We start from the raw sequence: 21,486 nt of genomic DNA, 5'->3' as shown, positions 1-21,486 counted from the left end.
GGTTTTAATGATCCAAGGGAGCTTTGGCAAATCATAGTTAAGGTCGGGAGGAATCTGCTGGATCACCACAGTCTGTGACACAGCTTGTTTGGAGCCTGCCCAGCCTGTCCTCAGCAGTGGTGCTCTGTGTGTGTGTGTTCACAGCCCCAGCTCTGCTCCCAGCCAGGGCACCACTTACACAGAGCCTTGCCAGGAGGCCCTGCCAGATCAAGGAGCATTAATTACTCTTGTCGTATGAACCTGTTACGTGCAATCACTTTTCCTGGTAGTTCATTGACCCCATCTCAGTTACATGAGCAGGCTTGGATCTGTCCTCTGACTAGGAATGGGCTGCAGATCGTCTGGATGACTGGGGTGTGGAGTGGGTATTTCTATTGCCTTTGGAAGTTTATATGCCCTGCAGTTTGCCCATGGGATACTCCCAGAAAAAAAGAGCACAACAGGGCTTCTTGTTGGACACCAGGCAGAGCTCAGGACTTCTGGACTAAGGAGCTGTTTCCAGGGAGGCATTTGTGTTTGCTTGGGTACAGACTACATTGCATCTCTTCAGTATTTCACCATATTGGGGAGTTATCTTTTAAACAAATAAATACACTTGTCTTTAAAGAACAAATTTCTGACTCTGAATTAGGTACTTGGTTTAGGCCGAGTCTGATAAATGATAGGCAGTTTAAGGAAAGGCTTGGAAATCTGTAGGCAGCTGAGTGAAAACAGCATGAATCTGACTATTGGTAATTATCCTGGGTGTTTATAATCTACCCAGAACTAGCGGGGCTGGGTCATAAACAGCTGTTGCGTTTTTATGTTCTGCTAGGGAGCAAAATAAATACATTATAGTTAATTTCCAGTTCTGAATTGAATGTAAAACAAAGGCAAGTTATCCTAGTCATATTAAAAAAGTTCTCTAAACTGGAATATCCAAAACTGTTAAATGGAGTATAAATGCTCTAAAGAGCATTTTCTGTGCACTTCATTGTGTCTGACAGACCAGTTTATATTGTGAGTCCATATACGCTTTCTCTCAGATGGCATCCAAAGAAAACACAGCACAGCCAGATGGAAATTGGAGTTGACTTTGAGCTCTGATTAATTTGTTTTTCATATAATCCTTTTCAAGGCAGAGAGAAAAACGTGAGAAAAAGATGATGTATTGTGGTATAATTAACTCTGGTGAACAATGTGAACTTAAAAGAAATTTCTTTTAAAAAATATCTAGTTTAATGGGAACTGATTTTTCCAAGTGTCAGGATGGCCCACGATGCTTGTCCTATTTCACATTTGTGTCTCTGCAGTTCTCATTATATGTGTAAAGTTCTGCAAAACATAACTCACTAGATGAACTAATAAGTTCTTAAATCAGCAATGTCAACAGCCACTCATCTGTGATCAATTCCTAATGTGGGACCCCACTGGACTTCATCCTTTTCCATACTTGAGGGGATGATGTTTCACAACTGAGGCAAGTGAGTGCTGTGCTTTTGCCATAAAGCTCTAGAAATTTCATTGATTTATAAAAGCATTAAATATCTAAAATTAAGTAACTTTTGAGCTGAAACAAACATAAAGCTAAAAGCAATATGACTTTGAAAGGCCAGCCTCAAACAGAGACATGAACAGATATATAATGCTTTAGTTAACGGTTGCTGCCATTTCTCTTACAAATTGTTCTTTAGGGTATTGTAACTCAGCTGTTTTTAAACCCATCACTCTGGAACCTTGCCTGCAAAATGTCAGCACAAGTGCAAATTTTATTTCTTTAACAAAATAAAGGGCTTGGAGCAGTTAGGCTTTCTAAACTTTTATGGCAGGAAAATAAATTCTGCTACTTCTGCTTTGCCATAGCAGGAGCCATACTGTTCACCTTGGCCTGCCAGCAGGCAGGGATGGAAGCCAGAAGGGTTTAATGGGGGACACTGTGTGTGTTTTAACTTGCCTTTTCAAACCAAGAGAAGCCCACTGTCAGAGTGTAAATAGCCTTTGGGCAGAGGGCACAGTCCCTAGGGTGGATGGAGGGTTCATGGCTTTAGAAGATGATTTCTGAAGTTGAAAGCAAGACGTGGTTACCAGCTGATTAAAGGAATTTAATAAAGCTTGAAGTTGTTTTTCCTAGAGGTTCAGGGGAGAACCCCTCACTTGTTCTGCACTAAGCAGTGCATCTCTTATCAGTTTTATACCTTGGAGTTCTTTCACGTTCTCCCTCTTCCATCTGGCTTCTAAAGCTGGGTGGTGCCAACCCATTCAGCCTTTTTAATGTTTTCCTGAAGTTCAAGCCTTGACACAGATTCCAGCAGTAGAGCCCAATTATTTTGAAATCATTGTGTACAAAAATGGAAATTTCCTGTCTCGGTGCTCATGGGGACCAAGCGTTCCTGGTGGTGCATTAGTCTTGGTGTTTATATTTTTTTTTGAAAGTCTAAGGAATGAACTTTCTTGCACATAGCTACTTGAGTGCAGCAAGTCACATTTAAAAGCCTTTGCTTTCAGCTTGAATCTTTACAGAAGGAAGATTAGGTAATAGTTTGTGTAGAAACATCTGTTTCCTAACAAAGCTCTCGCCCTATTTTATTTTTCTATGCTGTCCCTCTAACCAGAAAGTCCTTTAGTCTTTAAAAGACTTAGAAGTCTTTAAGTCCTTGTTGGGTATTAGAGTTGCTGTGGTTTTAGCATGCTCATGCTCTGGATCATTTGTTAGCTTAAGTTATTAGCCTTAGATAAGTGTTGTGGGATGGAAGGACTGCTTTCTATTGTCAGCGCAATTTCTGAATCTCTGGACGATTTGTCTGGGTTAGAATTTAAGTTTTTTGGCTCCAGTGCTTGTTTAGGCCTTTCCCTTGTCTGAGGAAAAGATGTTTTTAAAATAATTAAGCCTAGCATGCATTAAAAGAGAACCTTTCCACAAAATTGAATTGCTTGGTGTTTATTTGAGTTTTGGGTTGCTTAAATAAATAGCCATTTTGCTTTGTTTGCTTACAAGCAACTTAGGATCTCTAATGGGGAATCTTTTTTCTGTGTTTTCCAAAGAATACCAGCTCTGAGGGCTTTGAAGAAAAATGGCTCTCTACACTCTGTAGTTCTTTGTTTTACATCCAAGTGGATTGTATGTGTCTAAATATTACATTGTTAACACACGTCTTCCAGTCCCTTTAATGTTGTTATTGTGATGTGTCTGTAATATGGAAAAACTTAATACATAGATTTATTAGGGAGTAATCCTTTTGGTCATTGTTTTCTTGGGAGTTCATAGAGTTCAATCTGCTGTTTTCAAGGAAAGATTCTTCACTGTGATGCTCCATGTTCTTGTAAATAAATTTATCCTGTGTTTCTTAGAACTCAAGAGACTTTTTTATGTCTTGGTGCCAAAATTAGTGAAACTTGGTTTACTGGAACATGCAAACAGGAATTCAGTGCTGCAAGTCCAAGCACTTTGTTTTCTTCCCAGTCACAGAGCAGGAAGTGCTGACCAGCTTTCTGTGGATTTAGTGTTGTTGCTGACCTACTGCAAGATGAATATTCCAAGAATTAGGGCTTGTTTGGTGTGTGACCCTGGAAAGAAAGAGTGATTTGAGGCCAAAGTTGTAATTTTCTGGGAAATGCCCTCGTTGTGTGCGTGTGTCTTAAGCGGGGTGGGGAGTGAATTAGTAACCTAATCACCAATTGATCACTTTCTGTTTTACCTGACTGGTTTGAAGGGAAGTGGCTCAAACCCTGCTCTGGACACACATTCATGATTTAGTTTGAAGGAAGGTGTGCAAATGCATTTGGTTTATCTTTGTATTCCTCAGTGCAATGCAGCTCTTGTCATCAGCAGTAATAAACCAACATTTCTCTGTGTGCTGCAGAGTATAGGGAGAGCTGCCATCCCTGTGCTGCTCCCAGTGCTCGGCGTGATAGGTGAAATGAAATGAAGGTTCCATGTAGGTGTAAATCAAGCACTCATTCTCAACCTAATTAAAAGTTAGAAATCTCATGGCCATCAGAATATCCTTCTTGCATTCCAGTTTCAAAAGGTTTAGGAGTGCCTTATTTACTAACTTTTCTTCCTCCTGTTGCGTTTCAGTTTGCGGGCCAAACGTCGACATTCGCAATGACATCCACGAGCTGAAGCGCCTGGAGAACTGCACGGTGATCGAGGGCTTCCTGCAGATCCTGCTCATCTCCAAAGCCGAGGATTACCGCAACTTCCGCTTCCCCAAGCTCACGGTCATCACTGACTACTTGCTGCTGTTCCGTGTGGCAGGCTTGGAAAGCCTCAGTGATCTCTTCCCCAACCTCACAGTCATTCGTGGCAGGAACCTCTTCTACAACTATGCCTTGGTCATCTTTGAAATGACGAATCTGAAAGAGATCGGGCTCCACAACCTGAGGAACATCACCCGCGGGGCCATCCGCATCGAGAAGAACTCTGACCTGTGTTACCTCTCCACAGTGGACTGGTCTCTCATCCTAGATGCAGTGTCCAATAACTACATCGTTGGGAATAAACCTCCAAAGGAATGTGGGGACTTGTGTCCGGGAACAATGGAAGAGAAGCCCTTGTGTGAGAAGACATCCATTAACAATGAGTACAACTACCGCTGCTGGACCACCAACCACTGCCAGAAAAGTAAGATTTAAGGAGATATCCTGTTTTTGTTACCTCTTTTGAAGTAAATGTTTAGTTTTGTGGTTTTATTTTAAGCTCTTCAGCAACTGAAGCTTTTATTCTAGTTGTGTGTAGTTTGCATGAGTTACCCAGTTGCCACACAAATAGATTCTTCCCCTATCAGTAAAGGTTTGTCTCACTTAAATTAAAAATAAAAAGAAAAAACAACAAATCCGTAACTGTAAAACAAACCCCAGCAAACTCCCTGAGTTACTTCCTCGTGGAGAAGGTGGAAAGTGTAAGTATGGGACCAATGCCATTGTAGCAGAGCTGGAGGCAGCTTTACCTGCCTTGAGGACTTTGGCAGGAGGTGGCCACCGAGTGCCATCTCCTGCTGGAGTGACATTCCGTGTGTGCCAGAGCTGTTGCAGTGCGTGCTGAAGCTGTTAACTGGACTTTGTTTTTTGCTTCTCTTGGCATGCACCTCCAGACATTCCTGTAATGGTAAATCCTGTACCTAAGGACTTGTTTACTGACATTAGTTTTCACAGTACAGTCTGTAGAGTCTAGGAGTCCATGAATATCTTGACTCCCAGTGTAGTTACTCTTGCCTGGTTTGTTCTTATCTGGCAGGTTTATGTCTTTCTGATAGCGAGTATTAGCAAAAACAAAACCTGATCTCTTCTCGCTTTTTAAAAATAGAGCAAACAAACTCATAGTTTACTCAGGTAACATGATTACATGGCAGGCTTTTTGAGTTCATCCTGTAACTTTACGAAAGCTGAGCCCTGCAGTATCAGTAGGGCTTAATTACAAAGTCGTCACTGGGAGGAACAGTTCCTAAATTCCACATGCAGTCTTGACCAAAGCTGCCATAATGATAGGAAACAGCACAGTGTGAGAGGAATCAGGGCTATATTCTGGTTGCCTTCATCTGGGGATGTTGTGTTTTTCTGAAGTGGCTTGTCAGTTGCTTGTGGAGTCCTCCTGTTCAATTAGAACTGCAATTAAAGCAGCTCGTGGGGCAGTTTCAGTCAACACATGCCAAAAATACCTCTACAAAAAGGCATTTGGAGTATGTGCTTTTATCAATACTTACAGGAAATAAAGTTCGTTATTTTAAACAAAGCAAAGAAACCCCCTCAGCCTGTTACTGGGAGACTTTGTGCTTTGCCCAGGGTGAGGGGAGTGTTTCTATGAGTCCTGCAGGTCAAATTTATGTCTTCATTAACAGAGTGTAACTCTGTTGTCTACAGAGGGTGACCAAGGTGACTCCTGTGCAACCTCATTGCCCTGGGTGGTTTGAATGGATGTAACGAGAGTGTATTTAATGAGATATAATGACTTGCTTACTTTCTGTTGAGTGCTTTGTCTATTTGGAGTAGACAAAAGTAACGTGCAAAACAACTTTTTTTGGCATCTGCGTGACTGTTAAAATAATTTGGATCCCAAATACACATGAGAAGAAACTTGTTTAAATAAAATGAGGTCATAGTTAGACTGTGATAGCAGGACTTTGAAGGCAAGGGTGTAGGTAATGGGGTTTTTTCCATATATGCTTTCATCTCCTTTCATGGGAGATTGTGAAGAAGAAAGCAAGTATTGGAAAAGAGCCTTGAAAGGCTTGTTAAGAGCATTACAGTGTGGAAAAGCAATTTGGTTTAGAGTATCTTAGGATGTACAGCATATAAAGAAATTATCAAGTCCTAATCAATAAGCAGAGTGAGAAATTTGGACCTCTTCTAATCTGTTTGTTATGATAAACCACAGATTTGAAGGAAGATGACTTTAAATTTGTAGGCTATTCATGTAAAAAGAAAACAACCCCTAAGTACTCCCGCTCTGAAGAAAAACAAGGGAGGTATAAAAGTGCAGTTGTTCCAAAGGAAGCTTTTTGTCTTCCCTGCTAGATTGCTCAGGCACTTTGGCAATGAACTCCTGATCAGGAGAGAACTCTTGCAGTGCAAAATCACACAAGACATGAAAAAGCACAGAAAGAAGGACTTTTCAGTTACTGCGTGCTTCAGTTGGCGTTTTCTACTGGTCAAGATACAACACCTATGTTATTTTCCAGGGAATATTTTTCTAGTGCAGTATCTAATTTAACCCTGACATTCTCCTTGTGCGTCACAGTAATGTCAAGCTGGAAATGCTCTCTATCATTCAGGGTTCCTTTGTGCCTTTTTATTTTTCTTTGCTCTGGCTCTGTGGAGGAGTGTGTATTAAATCTCTCGTGTCCTTGTTTAGGTTTTATGCTGAAAGATCTGAAGTTGGTGGGTAAATGTTGTGTGGGAACACTTGGTACTTTAAGTAGCCTGGCTTCTGTTTAGTTTGCTGTTGAGTGGAAGTTGTTTTTTTCCTTCTTTTTCTTGCCCACAAACAAAGGAAGAAGCTTGTGCTTCCTTCAATATAACTTGTGCAGGAACAATGCTGAGGGAGGAGGGAGGGAAGGATATGCTGTGTCTGATTTAGAATAATCCATGGACACTACTATAAAAGAGCAAGCTACAAAGAAACTGCAACTTCTAAATTTTTCTGGGTATTTTTAAGGTTCAGTGTAAAGCGTCAGCAGCTCTCCTGCCAGTTTGGTTGCCCTGGTTTCTGTGTAGTGTACATTCCTTTACCTTCGAGTGCCCCAAGGCAGCAGCAGTACTAGTTTGCTCTCTTTGGAGCTGCAGCATGTTGTGTTGGGCTTGGCAGGCTCTCTCCTCTCCGACTTGCACCTACTTTTATGTTGGTGTATTAAATGCCAGCTGTGCCTCACTGGGGTTGCGAGGCCACATAGAAGAATCCCTGAAGATAAAAGGAGAGTACTGAAGTTGTTTGTTTGCATCAGTGCTTTGGGGCACAGGTAGAGATGGAAAAGATAAAAACTGAGTGTCCAGACATACAAATGAGACTATGGCCTTTTATGTTTTTCTTTGTTTTTCTGGCAGTTGTGACTGCTGGAAAGGTTTATGGAAGCTGCCTGCATCTCACTCAGCAACTGATGTGAGAACCAGAAAAACTGTTCCTGCTGTACCCCTTGCAAGACTTGTGTCTGATGACACACTAGCTCTGCCAGTCCAGTGGTCTGCTGTAAAGAAAACTTTGGTTGTTTTCTGTATTCCTCTTGCTGATGATTAACTTTTGAGGTCTGCTGCCTTAGTCACTAGGCCTTTCCAAGCCTGCAGAAACCAAATGAAAATTACACCCTTGAAAGCCTGCCTGGAAGTTCAGGATCCCTTGTCTGCCATAACCTTTGTGTTCTTTTTTCAAGCAAGTCCAGCTAAAGCTTCCTAAGACACTTCTGCTATTGCTTGAGCTGTAAGAAATGAACTGGGCAAACTATTTGGGAAAGTAAGAGCAAAACTAGCAGTGATGTGTATATAATACTATGGTGCCTTGTTGGGTTTGTCCCCCTATCTTAATTATTTGTCTTCTTTCCCCAGTTAAGCTGGAGGTGCTCAGTGTCAAATACTTGCTGAAACTTTGCCTGTCAGAAAAGACAATTGGTCTGGTTATGGGGGAGACAGGCTGTTACCTCTATGAGGAAAGGGGTGTTGGCTTCAGCTGCTGCTTCTGTGGGTCAGGATGAGAACAAATTCTCCCCCTGTGAGAGCAAATTAGAGCTCCCATATTTCCCAAAGGGGGTGGAAGAGCCATGCTTCCCATAAAAACAGTGACAGGGAGTGTCTGAAGTGTGTGGAGCTTTAAGATTAGAGTTTAGGCATTATAAAAAGCATGTGTAAGCTGGCATTGTAGAGAGGACATGGATGAGGGCTGTAAGCATTAAGCACTTGGTTCAGGAGATGAATTTGACATGAAACAATAGCTCATGTAGACCTCACTGCTCAATACAACAGGAGAAAACTTTGAGCTTCTGAATGTGTGAAACTGAGGACCATGGAAAAGGCATGTGAGGATTTGGAGGCCGATGAAGCAGATGGCAGCTAAGCACAAAATGTTTTTAATGAAAATGTATCCTTATTCATTTTTGAATTAGTTTGACAATGGCCCGAGAAGATACAGTGTATGAGGAGCAGGAGGGAGAGAATGACAGTGAGTGGGAAGAGTGGTCCATATGTGCCTTCTACTAAAATGTTTAAACATATGGAGACAGTAACATGATGTATTCTCACAAATATTCGGAATCTGCTCCTGTTTGTTTACACGGAGCTCAGAAGATAATGCAGTTGAGTGGTGTCGTTTGACATGGCTCCATTGACTTGTACAGTGCTTACAGTGTGCACCAGCTGGGAATCTGCTCCCTGTTGATTCAGCAGAGTAGTGCTGAAAAACATGTGCTGCACTTTTTTTCCTCCTTCCTTTCTCTCCTTGTCTTCCCCTCTCTGAGGAGTGTTCACTGTAATCCTGTCCTTTAGAAATAGTGAACATACATGAACTGTGTAGGCAGCAAGAGAGGGGAAGAAGTTGGGAGCCAGAGATGATTAATCACATTATTCTTATTTTTCTTAAAATTATGTTTGCATGCTTTTTTTTTTCTGTTTACTGTGGCTTTTTTTTTTCCCCCTTAAACACTGAAATATAGCAGATATTGTATATCTCAGCAGAGGACAACATGCTTTTAAGTTTTACTTTTTCAGCAAGCAAATTAGATGTGGTATGGTGCTAAGTGCTGGTCTATGTAACACTAATCCTACCTTTGTTGGTTTAAAAAAAATTAGGTGTCATATAAACCTGACCATATTTTGAATGGACAGGTTGTTTGTTGGTTGTATTTGGTTGGTATGCAAACTCTCCAGCAAATAAACATATTCTGAAAGGAATAAACAGACAAAAAAGATAATAATTGTAAAAGGCACAGTTGGTGTCACAGAGTTAGAAAAATCTGGAGTACGTTAAAAAAAATTTGTTAGTGTTTTCCTTCTGAATGAAGTTTTTTGCTGACTTTTGCTCCCCTCCTGAGAAGTTTGCTCTCCAGCCAGAGGTTTCCCAGAATTTTTATTATGGCTGTGAGAGCATATTTAATTAGTAAGCTGGAATGGCCACAGAGCAGTTTAGGCCAATCTGCAGTTAATTACTGTAGCAGTGGTTTATTTTCTGAGAAAAGGGCTAAAATTAAACAAATGTATACTTGCCATTTTTCTTTGTTCTGTTATAAAATGGCATAACCTGGCAAGAATCTTGCAGCCTGCACTAGCCACCTAAAACTGTGTGATAATGTTAAGTACTCATCGTGGCTTCCTAGTTTCTTTTGGCACAAGGATTTGTAGAAGACTGTTTGTTTTGAGAGGTCTTTAAATTTGGGAGTTTCATTTTCCAGTATGAAAAGATGATGCAGTGAGCTCAGTCCAGCGCTTTGCTACGTGTTCCAAAAAAAAAGAAAAAGAAAAAAGAGAAAGCAACTAATTTTTAAAAATACTTTGAAGAGATTTAGAACTTTCCCCCACATTTTGGAATAAAGAATGAAAAAAGTTTGAACTTTTTGGAAATACGGTGTGTCTTTTTTACTCACATTTGCACACACACATTGATCTTCTGAAGACATCACATTTCACACGCTTCAACTTGCTTTATTTTTGTCAGTCCAGAGGTGTGTTTATGGTCACCAGGTGATGTGCAGCTGCATTTAAGTGGCCATCCATGCTCTTGGAGAAATTTATTTTTCTTTGTGCTGTTTGAGGTGATGGGAATGGGTAATCCATGTGCTGTAGAATGAGACAGTAAACGAGGCCATATTTCAGTGGCACTACAATTCATTTTGGTGGTGGGGTGATTAAATGGATGTGCACAGTTCCTCTGAGTAGTACAAACTGTTTTACATAGAGACCATTCTAATGGATTGTCTTGAGCCAAGAAACTGTTTCACTGTCAGAAAAAGCGCAGTTGGGAGGTCATTGATAGGAAATGGTAATTCCTTGGTTTTCTGGGTTGCGTGTGTTCATTCTTCAGTGGAGTTTCTCGGATGCTGCGTGGTAAAGGCTGGGGAAGGAAACAGTGCCAGTTCTTCCTTACAGGAGGATACAAAAGCATCACCAGGTTGCACACTGTGTGCCTGACAACCTTCTAAGGGGGAGTGCTTGAAAAGAAGTCCTGGTCTGACCTCAGGTTCTGTGGAAGCTCATGGAGAAGGGAATGACTGCAGCCCAAGGGGCCTGAGGCTGTGGAGCAGAGGGGGAGAGGGACATGATGGCTGTGATCACATTCAGAGAAGATTTCTAAGATTGTGTTTATTTATTTTGAACTGAAAATAAGAAGAATAAAAGGAACTGCTTTAAAACTTCAGTGGCACCCTAAATTTACTTTTAGAGGTATTGTGTCTCTGTTGTGACAGTGATGTTTCAGAAATTTAATAATCTGGTGCTAGCTCGGGTTGGAAACAGAATGCTTTTGGTTTTACTTGCAGCACTTTGCTGTTCTTAATGGTTTGTTTTCATCCTGGAGCAGACTGAGAGTGATGCCCTGTTTAGAGAATTTTTTGGTTTACTTTCCTGTGCAGCAGTGCCACGTTAAATCTATGCAATTAAATACAAATCTAAACTTGAACCAAATCTTTCATTAACGTGGTTAAAGTGGATTTCCAGGCCCCATTGATATATATTAGACAAATGTTTGTTAATAGAATAGACAATTGTATTGGATAGCTAATTAGATGTAATGTAAGGCTTTAATTTTATGATGCATTTGCAAAACAACTGGGAGCTTGGAACAGCTAGCAGTGTTATAGGGAAAATGTCAGGGAAATGTCAAGTGTAAAACTAAAAGAAAGCTGTGTTTTTGCTGTGCTCTTGCAGATGTCACAGGGACAAGGCAAACTCAGCCTGGCTTAGCATTTTCTACAGTTCTCTGTGGCTCTTCTCCATGCAGTGAGTCCAGCTTGGAGTGGGTTGTGAGTTTTCCTGGGGATTTCAGTTTTGGCAGGTAATGCTTGTGTAGATGTCAGACTGAACTTGAGCTGCAGTCTTCTTATCTTGGTGGGGGCCCCTCAAGTGATCTGTCCTCCACCTGGCCAGTTGTCCCATTTTCCTAGAATGTATGGAAATACATCTTTTGTGATGGCTGATCTGCAATTAAATTTGAAATGGACTGAAGGAAAGGGAAATCCTGGATAGGAATCATGTTCTCTAAAAATTTTGTATAGGAGGAGCCATTTTCCTGTTTTTCCTTCCCAAACACACATGAATGTAGGAATTAATTGACAATAAGCATTTTCATAAATTGTTTTTATGTGGCCAACAAGTTCTTTCAGTGTTTAACAGTCCTGAAGAAGGCTTTGTTTAGCCTTTTCCCCCACTAATAGTGGGATTTCCTTCTCCAGTCTGTCTATGAGAATTAACTTCTAATAAAAAGATGCTGGGATAATGATATGTTAATAGAGATTGTTGAATTGCCTTTTTCTTCTGAGGTGAACTCAGCCTGGTTCAGTTGTCGACTGTCTCTTCCTCCCCCTCCTTTGAGCGTTGGGAATGGAATGTGCATGTGCTATCAGGCGAGCGCTAAAAATGATTTAGCAACAAGTTTGCCCACCATCAAATGGGGAGAGTCTGAGGTGCCCCAGAGCCTGGCTTTTTAAAGCTGGAAACCATGTGCCATTCTCTCCGTATTTTTTTGTTTGCTGTTTCTTGCTGGGCAAAGTGAACGTGTAGTTACCTGCCCAAAGCACAGTTCTGTATGCCTGGGCTAATTATTAAATGTATTTGTGTAGCCCTTGACAGTGTAGGCGAGAATGAGTTCAGCACATGACTCTTGGGAAAGGCTGGTGGTTTTTTTGGAATTTGGTTGCTGAGAAGGATTTGAGGGGCAACTCAAAAGTTCTCAGTTGTTGCTAGTTGAAGTTCAACTTATGCTCTGAGGTGGATCAAACTTCTGCTTTGTACACCAAGTGTGACCCTCCTGATGTGCTTTTTCCTCGTTGCAATATATTGGGTTTATAGGCACTTGACTGTCCCCCCTTAATGCACACTGCTCCTTGGCTCTCCAGGCTCATCTTCCCCCATTAATGGCTTCTCTAACTCTTCAATCAATTATGGGGTCAATTTGTCTTAATTAGTTTTTTTTTTAATTATTTTTTCCAGTTGATGTGTGAGGGATATAGATGGATGATTAAAGGTTATGGTTTTGGGAAATGATGCCATTTAGGAAGCACGTTTGAAGTGTTGGGCGCGCAGAGAAAGTCTTTTATATCAACGCAGGCCTTGGGAGGAGGAGATGTTTTTCTATGTATAGAAACTTCCCGTATAGGATAGCAAGGGAAGGTTGCAGGGGGGTTGCCTGTCTCTTTAAGTGGGTTTATAATTGGCTAGGAATTTTTGTCAGCTTAGTCACTGCAGCATTCAGCGGATGAGGGAAAAAAACCACAGGCCCCAACCGTTAGGGCCGTGGATAGGCTCTGTCATCCCAAAGGAATGCATGTGAACAAAACACTTTGTGCGGTGCAACCGTTGGCCTAAACAGTATTGCATTCTTAAAGCAGGCTCTGAGTCACATGGAGCAGATGGATTGTTTCACTAAAATGGAAGTTATGTATCACTGAATGCTCCCATCGAGCTTTCAAGTGTGGTTCCAATAGGTCAGGGTGATGAAGGGGTGTAAAGGAAAAAAAAATAAAATTCAGCTCCTTCTTGTGTGGTTGAAATAGTTTCTGTGGCGTTGAAAAGGTAAGAAAAGTGTTGCACTTTGTTAATTACTGGGCCGGCACACCGGCCTCAAAAGTTTCTCCTTAGATTTCAAACAAGCATGGTCTTAATTCTGAGGCACTTTATTTTCATGCTGCTTAAACGAATCCAAAGAAACCTCTGTTTTGAAGGGGACAAGGAGAGGAGAAAAGCCCTGCTCTAAGCCCCAAACCTGTTGGCTCTTCTCCCAGTGCAACCAGCTGCTCTGCTCTTCCCCTCCCTGCCAGCCTTTTGCCCCACAGTCTTTCTAGAAGCTGTTCTCTCTAGAGCCTGCAGTATATTGATCAGCGAGGGAGTAGCTCTGTCTCTGAGGATGCCCTTTCCCTTTATTTGGTGTTATCTCTTCCCTTTGAGGGATGTGAAAGGATCTGATAGGAGCGTTTCCAGTCTCCAGCCTTCAAAGCGTGCAGGGGAGGAGTTGTGACTTCTGGCTAAACAAATTCAGAGCTGTCAAGTGGGGTGTTTTTTCTATTTTTTTTTCCCTTCCCGTTTTGTGGGGAATCCTCTTTAAAGGGTGCTCTAGGATTTAGAGGAAAGCCCAGCCTCCAGTTGGTCGATATTGACAACTGCTGTCATTTGGCAGGCTGGCACTGCTAGGAGTGCAGCAAGTTTGGAGGTCTTAATCCAGTTACCACGAAGGCAGGTGTTTCGGAATTAGTGCCTCCCTGTGTTGTATTAATTGAATCTTAAATCATTACAGCACAAAGGGGAAACATTGACTAAATTCCCTTCCATCTCTGGAGCTTTCCTCATGAAGGCAGCACATGAATAGGAACTCAGAGAAGCTGGTTTACTTTGAGTGCCTGTGAAGGCTGTTTGGCGGAATCAGAATTGACTGGTCCACGTGAAGCTCTACATGCAGAACTGAAATTGCAGTGAGTCACTGTCTGCTCTGTCTTTTGTGATCTGAGAGTCTGGGATAAAGTACTGCAGTGGGTGTTACAGATAAAACCAGTATGCAAATCTCTAATTCAGAGATGAAGCCTTCTTCCTCTTCTGCTCACTGCAGTTGCTTGTCTGTGTGCATCCATTTCTCTTCTGTAGAAAAGAAATTAAAATAATCAGTAATACCTTGCACCAGGAGATGAAGAGAGTGGTGGCAGGGAAAACAAATCCCACTTCCAGCAAAGCAGCTGTAGAGAGATCTTAAATTCAAGGGCTGCTTTAGGATCAAGTGGTTTACAGGAGAATATAAGTAATTGGAATTCATCTTGCAGATGAAAAAAATCAGTCTTGCTAGGCAAAAATTTTATTATTTTCTACCTTTAGGGTGCTGCTTTGAGTGGTTAGAGTTATCTCCACCTGTCAGATGATCTTTTTAGGAGAAAAGGTATGAGCGAGTGAGAGGGCATTTTTGGAGTGGAGAATGCACTGGAAATGTTTCAGCATGACCCTGGCGACAGTGGGAGGCCCCTGAAATCTGTGGGGATCACAGGTCCCAGCTCCAGCTTCTTGCCTGGTCTAAAAGGAACATTTTTCTCTGTGAGCCAGCATTGCTGTTTTAATCACGGCACTGTGTTAATGGTACTCAGATCAGTGTGCTGTACCTGTCCCCTGGATTCTGGATACAGTGTCCATAGGCTTTCCAGTAGATAAATTCAACATCATGTGTGTAGTACATGAAAACTTCAAGCTGTGAAGCTTCTTGGTTTTCTTGTCTACTTATTAAATATTTATTGAAATGGTAGCTGGCCTGGGATGAGGGAGGAGGAGGAAATGTTGTTCAACAACACAGGGCTCACCTGTTACCATAAATGGTGCAAAGCTCTGTTTACATTAAGTGTGCTGTAATGGGGTTACTTCAAGGAAATTGCATAGCAAGAAGCAAAAACATTTGCTTTTCCATGCATGCTGAGTGGTCTGCATGATCTGACCTGTATGCGAGGGTGCTGCCTGGACAAAGAATGTCATGAGCAAGTGGACAGCTATTTTGCAATGTTATCCTACTCATTCTTCTAGTATCCAGGAGACACTGGAATCGGTGCAAATAAGTGGCATGCCTGGTTAAACACAATGCCCTACAGAAGGAGTTAAAAAACCCCCCAAATCTTACAGCAAAGGGAAAGGAGGTTCCCACAACAGCAGCACGTGTGGCAGTAACTTGCCGGGGTTCTTGCAAGCTGTCTTCCTTCTCAAACCTCTGCTTTTCTCTTCTTCTTCCCAATGTGTGTTTGGGAAACTGGGAGCCTTCCCGTTGCCTGCCTGGCCCTTATCTCTGTTCTCTGCAGCAGCACAGAAATGATGTGTCTGTCCAGTTCATTCTGCTGCTGCTTGGTAAACTAATGAGCAGAGGCACTGCAGCTGCCAGGAGGAATTCCTTTCCAGCAGTTTTGCGAGAAAAGTCAGCAGGATTAGGGCCTGGTTCAAACTTGATTGTTCAGCATATCTGCTATGCAAACCATTTGGGTGAGGGAGAGAGCAACCAGAGTGGCAACCAACTTTGCTTGAGGCAGAAACAAACTGTGGGAACAAGGAGGAGACTGTCTTGTTCTTTATAAACCATAGTCTGCTTAGAGCATTTTGGTGTGCTTGAATACAGACATATATGTATATATATATATATATATATGTATTTTTTTTCTTCTCTGTAGCAACACCCTGAGTTAGTGTCTGTCCTGGCTTAGAGGAAACAATTATTTCAAAAGCCTTTCTTAATAGCTTTCTTAATCGCCTTTTGAGCTTCTCTCATGTTTTGCTGCTTGGATGTGCCTGCTCGTGCCAGATCGTGCACTGGATCTCACAGTTCTGGAGCACCTACTTAGTTATCTATCTAGGCAGGGAGTATTGAGGCACCTCCCAAGTATTTAAAAATAGAAATAAACATCTCATGCTTACTCTTCCTTCCTTGATTAAATTTATAGGGTTTGTGCTGGCCTTGTTTTGCTTTGTGTGGGTGAGTGGGTGTGTCTCGTGGATGAAAAATTAATTGCGAGAGAGCTGGAATATGTTTGGGAATATGTTTGTCCCTTAGTTTGGAAGCTGTAAGGTCTTTGGTCATTTTGCTTTCTGGAGTCAGTTTACATGAAGGTTCAGCTTTCTGTGCTTTTGAAGTTTGTTTTGGTGGGTTTTTTTGGTTCTCAGTGGCTATCTAGTGAAATGGTGCTGCTGTAGGAGGCTGCATTCCCAGCAGTGAGAGGTGATCTCTTGGGTAGCTTGAGCCACTTCCATGGAGCATTTGAAGTATCTGGGGAGAGACCTTGAGCTGTATTACCTGTAATTGCGGGTACAGAAGGTTGATTTTGTCATTGTGCTGTTGGAAAGACAGTCTGGAAACAGGAACTTTCTAGGATATGATAGTTGAAGTGTAGTAACTGAAATACCAGCAGAGGAAGAGTCTAGAAATGTGATTATAGTAATGTGTTCCTGAGTAGAAGTAGTTAAAGGAGGTATTCAACTCTCTTTTAATTTACTTGTTAAGTGCTTTGTTGCACTAGTAATTTCTTTTTCCATTCTTGTGAAGCAGGTGTGGTTTAACCTGCCCACATGCTGGAGTAATAAACACTTAGTGTTGTATGTAATACATGGAAAATAAGATTAGCAGAAATAATAAAAACACGGTGTTTGTGCTGCTGCAGATGTGAGAGCTGAAGGGACAGCCAGGGGCAAGTGATGAACCAGTTAAACAGGGACCAGGAACTCTGGTTTAGCAAGCCCTTCTCTTCTGAGCACAAACAGGGATACAAGTTACATTCTGATTGCAAACTTGTTTGTTTGCCTTTGCCTCCCTGCTCCCTGAGCCGAGCCGCCTTAATTATACAAGGGAATTGCTTCTCAAAACGACTTCCAGATAAATCATTATCTGTACTTGAATGACTCTTACATCTGTAGCAGTCTTGTCCCCAGGTGAGGAAAGTATTCCTGAGGGTCTGTTCTAAGTGCATTTCCTTTGGAAAGCTTCTCTTGACGTGCTTTAGTCTGTTTCCTTGCTACCTATTCTGTAGGACTAGGCAAGAAAGTAGTAATTGTAGAGAAAAATATTCTGGGCCAGATGGTTTGCTTTGTAGCATGGAGTATAGAGGGCTGCTTGATTTCTTACATCTTTTATTTCTGTTATTCTGGGCTGTGCCTTGGGTGGAGAAACTCTTTGCTAGCTTGAGACACGGTGATTCAGGTAGCAGCAGCTTCAGGTAAAGCCTAGACTGGGCTGTGTTTTAGAGGCCTGTCCTCATCAAGTGAACTTTAATTAAGGAAGCATCTCATATTCTCACTCTTTGGACATTCTGCCAAAATAGATTTGCAAACCAGGGCTTCTGAGTGAATGCTGGGTGTTTCTCTGTGAATGCATCACTCTCCATCCGAAGGCAATGTGGATAAAATAAAGCATCCTCCAGTTTATAGGAAGGATTTTTGTACATATCAGCTTTCTGTCCCTGGCACAACTGCTGCAGTCTTGCCACTGATTTCTTATCTTGTTCCCTGCTCCTTATGTCATCAGTGTGGTTTTTTCCTATGAAGCAGTGGCGTCATACTCTAACATAATATTTGGATTCACATTTTAACAATTGACATGGGTTATCAACAATTTCTGTGAATGAGAAGGAAAAAAGGTGAGATTTGGTTTGTTAGTGACGTGCTCTGATTGATTAACAGATTTTATTTCTCTTAAGAAGTGTTCTGGTCCACAGCTCTCTCTCTGCTGGGTGGTCTGACAAATCAAATGTAAGGTGCCTGAAACCAGTAGTCCTATTTGAAAATCTAGGCCAGAGGACTTTGCCAAGTGTAAACATTGTCTCATGGTGTGAAAAACAACCAAACAATTTTGGTTCATTAATATAATTTACTTGAAGACAGACAATGCACTTGACATGGCTGTTTATACCCAGGCTTTTATGCCATTCATATATCTGATGGGTTTTTAAATTGGTTGGTTTAGAGCAGGCCAACCAGAAGTGGCTTTTATAATCCATAGTAGTAATTTCTAGATTCTGCAATTACACTGGATTTATTTATTTAAGCAGACACCTTATAATTAATCTTCTAGTTGGCTTTGACAGCAGTTTCGCTGGGTCTTTCCATTGCTTTTTTTCCTTTTTATAAAACCTGGAAGTCAGAGAGCCTTTGATTATTGCAGCTATTTCTCTAGGTGGCTAGAAAAAAAATTCCCCAGCTTAGCTGTGGAGTTGGGTTCCATTCCACTGCTTTTGGAGGCAGTGGTGGGCACTCCTTGTGATTTCACTGCTGTTCGTGGTAGGGGCTCCAAGCTCAGTATCTGCCTCTGGCTGAGCTGCCCCGGCAGCACAGAGAGGTGGGCAGGGGGCTGCAGGTGTGTCCCAGCATGGGGCAGTGTCCTTTTGTGGACAAAGAGGAGGTGCAGGTGCCAGGCTGTTGCTGTGTCTCTGCCTGTGCGTGGATCCCCTTGGATTTTTGGGGCTTTTTTTGAGATTTTTTGTTTCAGAGCAATTGCACCCCACGTGGCTCTAATTGGGCTGGTGGAATCTCCACAGTCCTGTGTGTTCCCCAGGGTTTGTTGTTGTCAGACCTCATTTTACCCCCCACACCCTTCATCCTCTTTTGTTAATCCATCAGTTTTGGGAATGTCTGAATAGTGTTTATTACTTTTATTGTTTGAGTGGGAAAATGGCCATGGAGCTTTGATTGTTTTATGGTAAGAGAAAGGCCTTGTGGAACCCCAGGCACTTTGTTGTTTCTTTTTTTTTTTTTCATTTAACCCCAACAAGGAGTGCAGAAAAGTAACCAGTAATTTAATTGTAAGTGAAGAATTTCTTGCTGGTTATAGCCTAGGGACATGTTTTATTTGAATCCAAAAATCAACCAGAAAATAAATTTAATTACTTTCTAATATGTCTTGTTAAAGCATGGATCAGCCTGTGCTGCAAATGAGCTCTGGAGGTTCTGTGGGGGAGAATGCAGACTCCAGTTTTGCTGGTAGATGAAATGCTGGATGTCAGCATTTCTCTGATAACAATGTTGTTGGGAACTGCTCTGGCACACCAGATTCCCCTGCATGCCTGTAGCTTGCTGTGGAAGTTAACTCAGGACTTCAGCTTTTGTCATGCTCCATTTGGAAAGTTTGGATTTCAGAAGGGGGAAAATAATGCTGCCTGCTTTTAGCATCTAAAACAAAATTATAGAAAGCTGGAGCAACTGATTTTGAAGCTTGTGAAAGAAATCTTACATATCTTTCTGAAAAGAATAACGTAATTTTATCTTGTATCTTTCAAAAGCTCAATCATTAGATCATTGGCATTATTAAAATATCAACAGACAAATGATGAATGTCTTGCCTTGCTGTATTTTTATTGGGTTGTTTAATTTGGGCTTGTTCTTTTTTTTTACAATACTTTTCTGCAAGACAAAGCCATTTCTCCCAGCACATTTGATGTGTATTAAATATATTAGTTTTAGGAAGATGCTGAGCAGTGCTTCTTATGCCCTGTATTCATTCCCCTTTTCCTGTGGGCAAAAAGAAAAAGCATTTAATTATTTACTGTGTTCCAAACAGTTTAAAAATAAATGTTTGTAGACACTTTGTGTCTTTGTCAATTTACATGCTAAGCACTGTTGATACTGATGGGAAACATGTCAGCTGAATGTTTCCTGTATACAGAAATTTATGTGTGTATGGGTTTAAAATTGTCCTGGCTAACCCTAGTAAGAGAAGTAAGGTAATTTATTACTATTGTTCTCTTTGTAAAATACATTGAAAAATCCTTAAATGGATTTTTTGTTTTCCAGTATTTTTAAATCTTTATAATCTCTTGACATGTCTGAATTTTGAAGGACTTTACCTGATGCTTTGTGCCTGTGTCTCCCTGTGTTACATCTTTGCGTGGGCAGCTCTTTAAAATGGGTTTTGCATTTTAAGGTGTGAGATTAAACTTGGTTTGTGGGACAGTCACTAAAGTTGCAATGTCTCATCTGTCCCATAAGGAGGATAATCTTATTTACCATGAGTGCTGTGGTGTTTGTCAGTGGCTGCAGGTACCTTTTGTCTGCAGATAAGAATTAATGAAAAGCTTGTTATCAAGGGAATTTTTTGTTACTATGTCACCCTCTTCTTGTGTTTCCCTCGACCAGTGATGTATAGGACTCTCTATTGCATATTTCAGTTAACTGCTTCTGGAAAAGAAGTTTGTTTGGCTGAGTATGCTGGAGTTGTTCTGGAAGCACATAAAGCAGAGCAGATTTAAATTCATCACTTGAGCATAAATACCCAACAGGACAGCTTACAGGTTTTTCTTCCAGCTTGGTGCCTGGGGAGTTGAGGTGTTGTAGAGGAGGGAAAAGTATCCACGAAGGAATACCCACATCTCTATTAATTTTTAACTCCCTCATTCTTCTCTCTACTCATATATGTAAGGCAACAGCAAAATGCATGAAGTTTTTTCTTAAGTAAGGGAACAAACAGTCAGTCTAGATAATACTCTGATTATCTTGGTGGTTATCATATTAATTGCTCTGTCAGTACTGATGAAGAAGTGGCTAATGAGAATTAACTGTATGGGCTCTGGAAGGCCTGATTTTTAAGTGTTTTAAAATGCATCTCAGTGAGAGAAGCCAGTGTTACCTGTGAGCAGCATGAATGAATCACTCAAACTCTAGCTCTTTTAAGAGGCTGAAAAGAAATGAAATACTTTATTTTATAATGTGTTCATGATTCACTTCTATTAGGAGCTTACCTGTTTTACTTAATTATATCTGCATTAAGAACAAGACAAATTTCAAACCCTTTTCTCATCTCCAAGGCGAGTTTAGTTAGGCATAGAAGGAATGTAAGCACTGTGAATCTGGAATTGTGCAGTCAAGGTGAATGGGAAGGTGAAATGCATTATCTGCTGAAATGCTGGTGCAGGTGTGTCTTTGGGAACATGAACTGCTGTGCTGATATCTGTGAGAAGCCTGCAGTGTGTGTGCATCCTGACACTGCTTTTCCTCCTCGTGAGGGAGAACAGTCATTTCAAAAATAACATCTGCCATGACAGCCTGAAAACCCATGTAAATGAACCCTCTTTTTTATAAATTTGTAGTTGAAATGTCTCATGGGGGTTTTTTTTGACTTCTGTTTACAGTGGTGTGAAAACTGTTTGTCTCCTTTTAGCATCTTTCTGCAGCCAAGTTCAGTTATGGAAGAATAATGTAAATTTGGCCTAGGAAAATAGGTCAGTTCTGTACTGAGTGTGTGTGTAAGTGGTAGTTAGTGGGTAGCCTGCAGAAAGGAGCAGTGACTTTGTTTTGTTGATTGATAAACATGTCAGCCATGGCACAGCCCTGCCTGCCTGGCTGATCTGGCCTCTCAAGGCCACTCCAGACAGCACAAAGAAAGCA

The 21,486-nt window shown here is 41.3% G+C and overlaps 1 protein-coding gene across 3 annotated transcripts in view; it reads left to right on the top strand.

Moving 5' to 3' along the window:
* IGF1R (insulin like growth factor 1 receptor) overlaps positions 1 to 21,486 on the top strand; it is a 169,471-nt gene that overhangs the window by 25,769 nt on the left and 122,216 nt on the right. For all 3 annotated transcript variants that reach the window (XM_063169908.1, XM_063169907.1, XM_063169909.1), the window contains exon 2: positions 4,058 to 4,603. In XM_063169908.1, the coding sequence (XP_063025978.1) occupies positions 4,058 to 4,603 (546 nt within the window). The remainder of the gene's footprint in view (positions 1 to 4,057; positions 4,604 to 21,486) is intronic.

The sequence above is a fragment of the Melospiza melodia genome, chromosome 15 (genome assembly GCF_035770615.1).
Source record: "Melospiza melodia melodia isolate bMelMel2 chromosome 15, bMelMel2.pri, whole genome shotgun sequence".
In the NCBI taxonomy this organism is placed as follows: domain Eukaryota; kingdom Metazoa; phylum Chordata; class Aves; order Passeriformes; family Passerellidae; genus Melospiza; species Melospiza melodia.
The sequence above is the reverse complement of the archived record's forward strand: the minus strand, read 5'-3'. Positions and strand labels throughout refer to the sequence as shown.